Below are 11919 nucleotides of genomic sequence, written 5' to 3'. Positions count from 1 at the left end.
GTGGGAGGAAGCCGGAGTCCCCGGTGAAAACCCACGCATGCACGGGGAGAACATGCAAACTCCACACAGAAAGGTCCCAGCCGGGATTCGAACCGGGGCCTTCTCGCTGTGAGGCAAGAGCGCTAACCACTGCGCCACCGTGCAGCCCATAACTTTATTTGATACTCTAATTGTTCTTTTTTTAAGCTTTATTATTAGATCAATATTTGTTTTGTATTTTTTCTCCAAAATGTCATCACAAAACTTGAAGTTTGTTAGAATTATTGTTAAATCAGCCCAGTCTCAGTAAAATGCGTACATATGCCACATATGCACGCAAAAACCGTGTTTGGCGTATATTATACACGGTATTTCAGAGTGCAAAGTCGTGGCATATGTACGCATTTTAACTGCGAGTGTGTTGGTTAAATACAGAGATTCTGTCAAAGGGACTCACTGGGTTAAAATTCAAGCATCATATGCAAATATTAACATTAACATAATACTGAAATAATTATAATGTATGATCATTTCAGTGTCTTATATGGGGTGCTGTTAACTATCCACAGTCAAATATTAACAGCAATATTTTTTGTTATTTAGACTGTTTTAGAAGAGAAGACTTGTTTCATTTTTCAAGTACACATTTCAAACAGAAATGTTTTACCTTTTAATTAATTTGTTTATAAATGTTACAATTTTAATATATTTTTTTATATAAAATATTGTTTTAGTTTGTAGACTAAGTATTTAATTTATAAATAATTAATAAAATTAATTGCAAATAAATAAAATAATAAATACAAATAAATAACTAAAAATAATGTATATTGATTCCCATTTAGTTAGCATTTAGGCTAAGCTTCGTTACAAAATGTTTATTTGTTAAATAAATATTAAAGTCCAAAATAAATATTTAAATTTGAGCTTGCAATAAGCAGAAGTGGACTACCAAAATAAAAGCCACTCAACTGCGATGCAAACTTGAGATTTAGCGGCTCCCAGTGGTCATTTCAGGAATGACAGGGCTCGGCTCTGCCTTCAAAGTAGTCGTGTGGAGGAGGAGTGGCGTCGTTCTGCTTTTATCTGTTGCCATAGTTTGTGCTTTTTCTCGGTCTGTCGTGTTCGAGCGAGGCTGCTGCGGGTGTCATCGCGGTGGGGTAAGCAAAACTCACTTAAAACGTTCAATTTTAAACAGTGGCTGCTCATTTAGGAGATATGATACATGCTGACGTTAGGTTAAGGATAAAGTGAACTTAGTTTTTACGAAAGGACAAAGAAAAATGTTTAAAAGGTGTTTAAATCTCTTATTTATTGTCATGTGGTTTGATTAGGATTTTTTCCTCATAATTTTTTTCCCACGAAGAATCTGTTTATTCGTGTAGCCCATTTTATGTTACAAATATTTTAATTATCAAGAAAAATGTAGAAATTGTGTCTTTATTCTTTCATTGGTTGATTTGTCTAATATACTAAAAATGTCCAAACAAAAATGATGGCAAATAATAGTTACGTAACTCTTTATGGATGGAGCCATTAAATAAAGCTTTACTTTTTATGATTTGTTTATGATAAAGCTTGTGGTAAACATTTTAAACATTTTTGGCTGAAATAAAATATATATTTATATTTTAAAAGGTAATTCTAACTTTCATTAATCACTTCAAAATACTTTGAGTAAAAATGTTGGAGATAAATAAGAACATTAAATTACATAAGATTGATTTTAGCATAATTATTTATCTGTAAAATTATAGTCGAACAAATCTTGCACCACTTTAACACAATTACCAGGCATCCTCATCTGTGTAAAGATATTTTATAAAGTTATTTGATCATTTTTCTAACTTTTGAGGCAAATCAAGATATATAAATATTTAGGTTCAAGTTTTAAGAACGTTTTGGATTTGACACCATAGTGAACTTCTGGTTAATGTTTGAAACAGCAGCTCACACAAACTGCCAACTGTGTCTGCAGCGGGGCCTCTGTGAGCAGCTATTTATGTTGACATGCCATTACCTTTTCCAAAAATAAGCCCACGGATCCCTGCTCCTTTTAGAATGTCATTGCAAACAACCTGTAGCAATGGACATAAACCAATAGCAGGAGAGTCATTTCATTCCTGTTGTAATCGGGGAAATGCATTCAAATACAGTAAAATGAAAGAAAATATTTAAAATATTTATTGTAGCTTTTTCCTTTTATGGTGTTCTGCCTCAGCGGCTCTCCAGCACAAACATGGCATCTTCCTACGCTGCTGTCATCGCAGGGCTTCTGACAACAAATTTATCAAACCCACCCATCAACCCCCAATACGCAGAAAAACCCCAGATTTCTAAACCCAAAAAGCTCAACTGCCCTCCAGCTTCCCAGGATCCTCCTGGTCCACCTCAGTCTGCGGTTTGCTTTGAAGAGCCACAGGAGAATCCTGCAGACTACGGCATCGGTAGGCACACAGAAGTAAAACTTTCAAAATAAAGTATAAAGGTTAATATCTTCCTTTTCTCAATAACATTCCAGGCGGCTATTACCCTGTAGAGATTGGGGAAGTTTTTGCCAACCGTTACCAAGTGCAGCAAAAGTTGGGATGGGGCCACTTTTCTACTGTATGGCTCTGCTGGGATGTAATGTAAGTAAATCTTTGAAGTTGTCAACACAGCATATCTGAAAAGGGAACTTATAAACAGGATGGGAACTGAAGGCCATTAATTGTCTGCATGCAGGACGAAGGGTTTTGTGGCTCTGAAGGTGGTGAAGAGCGCTCCAACGTTCACAGAGACCGCACTGGACGAGATCGAACTCCTGAAATGTGTCAGTGTGGAGCTAAGGCCTGTTTTCTCTGAAATGATCTACAGAATTAAGTGATCCATATGTGTATTCCAATCTAAAGAGTGTGATTATTTGTGTTATAGTCTCACAGATCTCTTTAGTTTAAATTCAATAAGTCATGATAAAAAAAACTTTTGTTTACTTTTTAATAGTTTGTGATACCCAAAGTAACTGCAGGAATTTTATTTTCAAAATCAAGGGGTCAAATCAGGATTTTTAAAGTGATTAAAAAAACAGAATGTAAATTGGAAAAACAAAAATGAAAATTTTAAACTGTTTAAAACTCAAAGTACACTTTGTAAAATTCAAAGAAATTCAGAAAAAACTAAATTGGAAATTTTAAAAAACATATTTTAAACTTTAAATAAATATAGAAAAGTTTAAAAAAAATTAAATTTGAAATTTGTATTACATTAAATGATAAGCAGAAATTGTTGCCAATTGAAAAATATCCTTTTTTTGCAACAGCATTTTTTTTCTCATCTTTCTCACTCTTTGCTTTCAGCTATTATTTAAAGATTCAATTCAGACTTTTTGGTTTTGTTACTTGGGGGTGGAGCTTTGAGCCTATTGGCTACCACAACATGGTTTTCATTGGGTGAAATGGTGATGTCGTCTCTGCTCTAGTGTCTACTGTTGGTCCAGCCTGTGTTTGATATCTGCACAGTAGTGATTATGCTTTCCTAAAGTTTGGTACATTGGGTGAGTGATGTCACAGACAGCAGACGCCATTTTGGAACAAAAATGACAATATCATAACCTCTATCATTTGATGTCAACCATGTTACGTAAAATTACGCTCGATACCAAAGGCAAAAATTCGGACTTAAATCTGTAAAATGAGAGACGAAAAAACAAAAGTTGTTCATACAAAACAGCAGCTGTTACTGGGGGGGTTTGATGCGGAAATTTAGGTTTCAACCCAGAACCAAGTTACTACCGGCAAAATCGATACCGATTATTCTTTCTTTAAATGTTGTATTACAGAACAATTTCGGAAATACACTTTTTTGTTAACTAAGTGCTTAAAAAACCACAGAACTGAAACTTTCTGCAAATAAAAATGTTTACTCGCCAATTACAGTCTTTTGTACTGAACATACATTAAATATAGAATACATATATTAAAACAGCATAATACAATTATATTAATAAGGCAGCAACTAGTGCAACATTAATAAACAAGCAAAAATATAAGTATAACAGCACCACAAACATTAATAAAGTAATAAAATATTAAAGTCCCCAGTGAAAAAGGAAAAAAATATAAACAACACAATAAAAAATCTTGCCGTTGCATGCAAATGTGTGGCTCTTTAATGACTTCACTCTCAGATGAACCAGGGAGGGAGAAGCTAGGCGTGAGGAGGGGGGGTGCACTGTTTACACCAAAACACAACTTAGATCACGGGCCAAACAGGATAAATATTTATAAAAAAAAACTAAAACTAAATTTTTAACATAACTATGAATAATAAAAATGAAGGAATATTATTCCAGATTATATCAAGATAAGCTTTAAAGAACTTTCAATGTTTTACTCTCCGTAAAAACATATTTTGTCAAAATTATACAAGTTAGAAATAAACATGGATAACACCGGGCCATGAATAACAGTTAAGTTATCTGTAGGGCCGATAGAGTTGCCTGGCGGGCCGGATTAGGCCCTCAGGTCTTGACTTTGACACTGGTTTACACCGACAGACAACGTTGCCAGATTGGGCAGTTTTATACACAAATTGGGCTGTTTTTTTTCCCAGTTTGGCAACACGTCAGACAGTTTTAGGTTTATAATTTTTTTTTTCCTTCAAGTTTCCTATATATCTTTTTGTAATTTCAACAATTATTTAACATTTATAATGTGTAGTGTTTACCTTTCCTGCTTCTCTAGTCCTGACCGTGAATGGGGCAAACAGGGGAGTCGCTTCACCTCCTTGGGCGAGGTCATCCTCGTGGTTAAACCCTTCGTAATCTACGGTTCCACAGCAGCAAAAGGAACAGACTCAGATGCTCACTGTCCTTCATATAGGGTTGATGTCCACCGTTCATTCTTCCTTTCTTTTCTTTTTTCTTCAAGATTATCCTGATTTGATCCCATAGAGATCCATCAAATCATAATTTATAGCTGAAACATTGTAGTTATTGTTATATTCTTTGTTCATGTCGTGATGTTCTCTGTATGTAACCTTTAGGTGAGGGACAGTGACCCCAAAGATTCAAACCGTGACAGAGTTGTGCGCCTCTTGGATGATTTCAGGATCACTGGATCGACGGGAGAGCGTTTCCTTTTCACACATAATCCACCTTTACTGCAGCTAAACAATCAAACTCCAGAAAACTATCAACTCTGTGAAATGATTTCCTTAACTGCTCCCAGATGTGTGCATGGTTCTGGAGGTTCTGGGGGACCAGCTGCTGCGATGGATCGTCAGATCAAACTACACCGGCCTCCCTCTGCCCTGCGTCAAGAGCATCCTCCGACAGGTGTCGTTCAACTTTATGCATCATCTATATCACACTATGTCACTGATGCAACACATGTTTCCTCACAGGTTTTGCAGGGTTTAGACTACTTGCACACAAAATGCAAGATTATCCACACAGATATCAAGCCAGAAAACATTCTTTTAAGAGTCGATGATGCTTTTATTCACAAGCTGGCAGCCAATGCCCAGTTGTGTCAGCTGCCAGTGTCTTCTTCTCACACCAATTTAGGTTAGTAAATATGAGAATTAACTGTTATGTCAACATAATCGCTTATATTCACAATTAAGAGCTATTATTCTTTTCACTTTTTGCCAGTGGAAAAACCGTCCAGAAAAAAGCAGGTGTGTAACCTAAAATCTGCGTGTCTTGTTTTTTTATCAAGATGTTTCTTTAAATGCTATAAAATGAGCTTTTCTGCTATTTTATCTAAGAGTTTTTTCAACTTAGTGGGGAAGCTGTCAGGGGTTTTCCATGGTTTTGGAGAATGGGTAAGATAAATTTTTGTTTTTTGCTCTCATGCAGACCGCTTTAGTGCTGCTTTGCCACATCTGCAGGTCAGAGCATGGCGTGCTAGATTAAACCAGGCTGCAAAATACCGGTGAGTGATGTGTTGGTCACCTAACATATTAACAAATGATCCCGTAACATTTCTGTTAGTAGATTTTGATGAAAATAATGCAGCTGGGCTGTGATTTGTGCAGCTTCAGTACATTGTTTCTTCTTTAGTTGTAGGAGTGGCTTTGTTGTATTCATGTTGGATTTATGGTGCAGTTTCTTTTGGAGTAAAAGAACAGTGAGGACAGAATGACATTTCTGCATTTGGAATGTGGACAGGAGAAAAATAGCAACCAACAAATCCATAACTGAAGTTTTAAGGTGAAACTTTTTTAGTTTTTGAGTCAAAATATTTGTATTCAAAATGAAATATTCTATGTCGACTTCACTTTAGAATTTAGTCTGGTTTTAGTTAGAAATTCTACATTAAATACATCATTCAAAAGATACTATATCAGTGATTTGAGGTAAAACCGGCCTGTTTAGTGTTTGTCCTGCTCGTATAACTCCTGTGTAATTATTAAGACTGAAACTACACACTGATGCTTTTACTTTGAAAATCTTTGTTTTCTTGTCAAAAAATAAGAAAAAAAGGGTTTTCCCAGAAAGAAATTTCCCAGAAGACAACAGTGTGCGTGCTCACTTCATTTAATTAAACCACAATGCATTGCGGTCGAGCAATTTTTGCAAAAATTGTGTTTAAATGTAATTTTCTAATAAGCCATCAACGTTTTTATCATCAGAACACAATGGAGTCACAAATAGACATCGTAAAATATTACTGTTGATTAGATTTTTATTGTGTGAAATCAGTGACATCATACTTGCCGTTCAAAAAAAAAAAGAAAGTAGTGAGCATGGTGCCCGAATTGCTTATATAATCCAGGGCATTAGACAGTCCTGCACTATATAGTTTTTTGGCACTTAAAACTACTATTCAGACACAGCCTATGTCCTAGAAGACCACACATCATCATTATCCTCTTAATTTATTAAAGCACATTAAACAAAGTGCTGTACATTAAAACTAAATGTAATAATAACTGTTGTTAATAAGTAAGTGAATACAATCATGATTAAAAAATTGTGGGTTAAACACAAAACAAACAATAAAAACTTGAAGTGTGAAATAACAGAGCTAAAAAATTAATCTTAAATTGAGTTTCAAAAATAGATAATGAAAACACTTGACACAGTGTTTTGGGGGCTAAAAATTGCATAATCATAATTAAAGCAACACTTTGAAAATTGATCAAAAGAGGATCAGACTGAGACTTTAATGATTCCAGGAACTTTTACTGTCATACCAGCTCACCTTAGGATTCTTGTGGTACAAAATTAAGACTCTAATCCTAATTTAATGTTGCAAAAAACAGCCAAATAAACAAATGCATGAAAGATTAGATCAAATAAAGCCTTGGCTGTGCTTGACTGTGTGCATGTTTGTGCATTCCTAGTTGCATTGAATGTGTGGAATTAAAGTGGAGAGCAGGTTTCCTCACAGAAACATTTCTTTGTATCTGGTTTTTGTCAGCCCGCTAAAGATGTTTAGGTTATCACAACTGTTTGTTTCTCTGTGACACATCACTCCGTCATGACTAACAGCTAATGTGTTAAACCAAGAGGTGGAAAAGTCTAAATAAGGTTTTTGTTTGCAGTGTCCTAAAAAAGCGTCAGATTTATAAATACAGCTCAGAGCTGCTTTCACCTGCATGATTTGCTGCATGTTGAAGACAAGCACACAGAGAGAGATATACTTAAACTCCTCTTGTTCAGTGTTTACAAATGATCCCTCCCTCCAGCCCGGTAAGGTATACAGGAATTCAGACAGGCGGTCGGCGGGTAAAAGCAGAAAATGTCGAAGCTCAAAGACTCCGTCCGATCACACATCTGTTTCTGATGCTGCATCGAGCGCGCACAGCTCCACCTGTCAGTCAAAGCTCACAGGTAACAACATGAAGACGAGGAGGCAAACATTACTGTTTGAAGAAGGACTGGACTGTGAACCACAAAGACACAGAGACTGCTCATCGACCAGCCACTGCACAGATGCTGCAGCCTCTGACTGCAGATTCCAGGAGTTACATCCCACTCCTCTGCCTTCACAGAACCCAGCTGAAGGTCAGTCCTTCTTTGAGTGGAGGAGCCACTTTATCTTCTGTGAAATAAAAGAAATACTTTTTTTAAAATGAAATTTAATCAATATTACAGCAATGATCTTCAAAGGAAAAATGCATATCAAAAACACTTTTTAATAGTATTTGTTTTGGTTGCAAATTCAAAAAGTTGAATTGTTTTATTTTTGTATATTTCTATCTCAGATAGTGAAAGATGACGAAAAAAGATTCCTTATAAAAAAGCTCATATATTCAAACATATACTTACAACAAAAGTGCAAGACTGATACAACATAAGGCAATTAATACAAACTATGCATAAAAAATATATAAATTCTAGACTAGCGAAACAATTAAACAAACACAAATTTAAAAAAGTCAAAAGCGTGGATATATTTTCAAATGTTGAAATAAAATGTTTAATTTGGGGAACAAAATGTAAATTTGTAAAATAAGAGTAACGCAAGTGATGCTAAACAGTGTCAAAAACACAAAAAAACTATTGGTAAAGCATTATTTTTTAAATTGCTGAAAAATGTCTTTAGTTGGAAGCTGAAATTCACCAAATCAAACACTAGACATGTAGGTCAGAGAAGGAATCAAGATGAACAACTTCACTGAAGTCTAAGCAAATTCTTAACTTTTTTTTGGTTAAAGAAAAAACAAACATGTTTTTTTGCTTTGTCTTTTTCATTGTTGCTTAGACTAAAATGTTTCCTGAAACATAAAAAGGCAGAGATTGTAAATGCCAAAATTTTGAGAATTAATGCTATTACTGTTTATTTTTTATTTTTTTTATTCCATTTTATAAAGTTAGACATGTTGCTAAAGTTTTGTACTCCTAATAATAAATGTGGGCTTCTGTAAAAATGTCTTCCTCCCGTTTTTCTCCCTTTGGCATGAATATAAAGTATCTGATTGGCTGGTCCAAGCAGTGCACTGATTGGGTGACAGTGAAAGGCGGCTGATTGGTTGATTTGTTGGGAAGCGAAAGAATTGTAACTTGGGTATTGTCATTGTAGATCAATGAACATGCTTTTTTAAAGATGTATATTTTTTTACAGATGCACAAATGTTAAGTTACATGTACACAACTTTTTTATAGGTGGACAAAACTTTAGCAACAAATTTAACTTTATAGGAGCTTTGTTTTACGCTACATTTTACATGTATTATTGATAGTGTTTATTTGATTGATTAATACAAATCAAATTAATACAACCAAATAGAAAGCAATCTTTTACAAATAAATACAAGTAAATCTAATTCTTTCACATACGGGTTTTGTAATCATTTATACATTTATATTTTAGATGTTTTTTAAAGTGCAAAAAAGAACTTAATTTTAAGTTCTCACTCAATTCATTCTATATTTTCACACCAAGAATTGAGACATGTCTAGCCTTGGTTTGAATTTTAACCTGTTAAAAGTAAAGAAGACCTGACTGATGTTTTTACAGTCACTTTTTATGTACACATCTTTACTTTCTAAATCAATATATGAACTCTATAAGGTAAACCACCACTAACTACTGTGAATGTATGTGTTTCAGATATGAAGGATCCAGAATTAGATTTACTGAATCCTGAGAATGCAGATAAAATTCTGATCAAGGTTGCTGACCTGGGCAATGCCTGCTGGGTGGTGAGTCATTTTCAAGTTCAGTTCAGTTTATTTATGAACCTCACGTTCACAGCTCAAAGTGCTGCAGCATCAAAGAGCTCCAAAATGATAACACCTCTTCCTAAAAAACATCAAGAAATAATAAAAATAATTTCTTTTGTTCTTAAAATTCTACATTCAGCACGTTTTCTTTGTGATATTACACTGTTAATGTTTTTTTGTGTGTATTTTGAGCTTGTGCACACATATGTCACATACATTCCAACACTTTTATGTCGGTAATGCACTTTTATTTTACATATACATTATTTTTCCTCTGGAAAAGGGAGTGGGATGAAGGAAATTATGAAAAGTTAGAAAAAATTGTCCAAATACAGTTTTCCATAAATGATGTGTAAAAAAAACTAGAAAATAAATCAAAATACACTCAAACTACATTCATGTAAATGTTTAACAGCAGCTCCCAGAATTTGGGCATGAAGATGCTCGGTTCTGTCCTCAAGCCTCAGATAAATTCAGATTATTTCTTGGCTGCAGCACAAACACTTCACTGAAGACATTCAAACATGTCAGTACCGCTCAGTAGAGGTCCTGATTGGGGCGCACTACGACACGCCAGCCGACATCTGGAGCACCGCCTGCATGGTGAGCCGAGTTCCTGCGTTTAACTCCCTCGTAAGCAGCATGTTGTGATCTCAGCTTCTCTATCTCGTTCAGGCTTTTGAGCTGGCCACTGGAGACTTTCTGTTTGACCCTCAGTCAGGGGTTCGGTTCTCCCGGGAGGAAGGTTTGTTTACCCCACATCATCATTTCAATCTGAGCTGACATAAATATAATAAATCATGTGACTCTGTTGTCTAAGATCACATTGCTCACATCATTGAGCTGCTGGGACCTCTTCCATCCCAGTTTGTGCAGTCTGGGCGACATTCAAAACGATATTTTAACCGTAAAGGTAAAGTTTGGATTTGATGACCAGCTTTTCTTTAATTGCACTTTTCTAATCTCTAAACTGCATTTTCAACACTCCTTCAGGACAATTGCGGCACATCTCCAAGCTGAAACCATGGAGTCTGCTGGAGATCCTGCTGGATAAATACGAGTGGAGACGAGAGGAAGCTGTTCAGTTCTCCTCCTTTCTGCTGCCCATGTTGGAGCTGCTGCCACAGAAAAGAGCCACAGCCTCACAGTGTCTGAAACACCCGTGGCTGAACGCCTAGACACGCTCACACTCACTGATGCAAGCACGGTTTTGATCAGGACTATATCACTTTTCAACATGACTGTTGTTGTCATTTTTATGCACGTACAATACAATAATTGTGTAGAAATATATCTGAAATAAAATCGGGGTGTAACAATTTAATCGATTAATCGATTTATTTTCCTACAGTCTAACCAGATCGATCTGTCTGAGACAAAATGTTCATCAACTAAACCTATTCCATTTTAAAGTTGTTTCAAAAGGAAATAAAATGGTTGTCAATATTGGAAAATACCATTTGGATTGAGGTACAGTTGGTTTATTTTACTATAACGTAAAAACAAGTACAATCACAGCAGACAACACACCTCTTCTTTGTTTCCTTTCGGCTTTTCATTCAAGGGTTGCCACAGGGAATCCTCCATCTACCCTGTCTTCTCCATCCTCTAGCAGCTCTAGACTCAGCATCCTCCTACCAATATACTGTCTCTCCTCTGAACTTGACCGAACCATCTCACTTGGCCTCTTTGACTTTATCTCCAAAACCTCTAACACTGGGGTGTCAAACATACGGCCTGCGGCTCGCCTGATGGTTTAATCTGGTCCAGTCCAGAAGAGAAAAAAATATAAGGATGTTGGGGGAAAAAAGATAGTTTATAACCCACTCCTGTGGCGAGTTATGGTTCTTTAAAGAAATTACCGCAATACGCAAATCCACCACTAGAGGGAGCAAAGGAAAAGAAATACCGACACAATGCTTTTTTTTTGCAAGCGTCTGTTGCTATAAAAATTATCAGGTGTGACAAAACAATTACAAAAATGTCAAAAAGATAATAATAATAATAATAATAAGTGATTAGTCTACTAGGTTGTTGTTGTGATTATAAGCTGTGAATTATCTGCACCACTAGGTGGCACAAGCGGTTGGTTTGGGAGTTGTTGTAACCGCATGACTGATGTAAAAACAGCAGAAGAAGTCGGATTAAAAAGACATGAAGATTCAGCAACTGCATGGCCTGATTATTCAAACACGAACACAACAGTTGTTTGAGGCATTTCTTCCAGCTGAAAAAACAAGACAAAAACAAAGCTACAGATAACAAGTTGACCAAAGGTTATTTGC

At 35.7% G+C, this 11919-nt stretch overlaps 1 protein-coding gene across 1 annotated transcript; it reads left to right on the top strand.

The window, feature by feature from the left end:
- Nucleotides 1-1008: 1008 nt before the first annotated feature.
- Nucleotides 1009-10958, top strand: LOC112145668 (SRSF protein kinase 2). Its single transcript, XM_036211765.1, has 14 exons — nt 1009-1139; nt 2201-2426; nt 2501-2609; nt 2704-2791; nt 5002-5089; nt 5187-5293; nt 5362-5524; nt 5612-5784; nt 7654-7972; nt 9522-9613; nt 10130-10237; nt 10310-10379; nt 10455-10547; nt 10628-10958. Exons 2-14 carry the CDS (start codon nt 2219-2221, stop codon nt 10810-10812), a joined length of 1803 nt encoding a protein of 600 aa, XP_036067658.1. The 5' UTR covers nt 1009-1139; nt 2201-2218; the 3' UTR covers nt 10813-10958.
- Nucleotides 10959-11919: the final 961 nt, after the last annotated feature.

The sequence above is a fragment of the Oryzias melastigma genome, linkage group LG5 (assembly GCF_002922805.2).
Source record: "Oryzias melastigma strain HK-1 linkage group LG5, ASM292280v2, whole genome shotgun sequence".
NCBI lineage: Eukaryota > Metazoa > Chordata > Actinopteri > Beloniformes > Adrianichthyidae > Oryzias > Oryzias melastigma.
The sequence above is the reverse complement of the archived record's forward strand: the minus strand, read 5'-3'. Positions and strand labels throughout refer to the sequence as shown.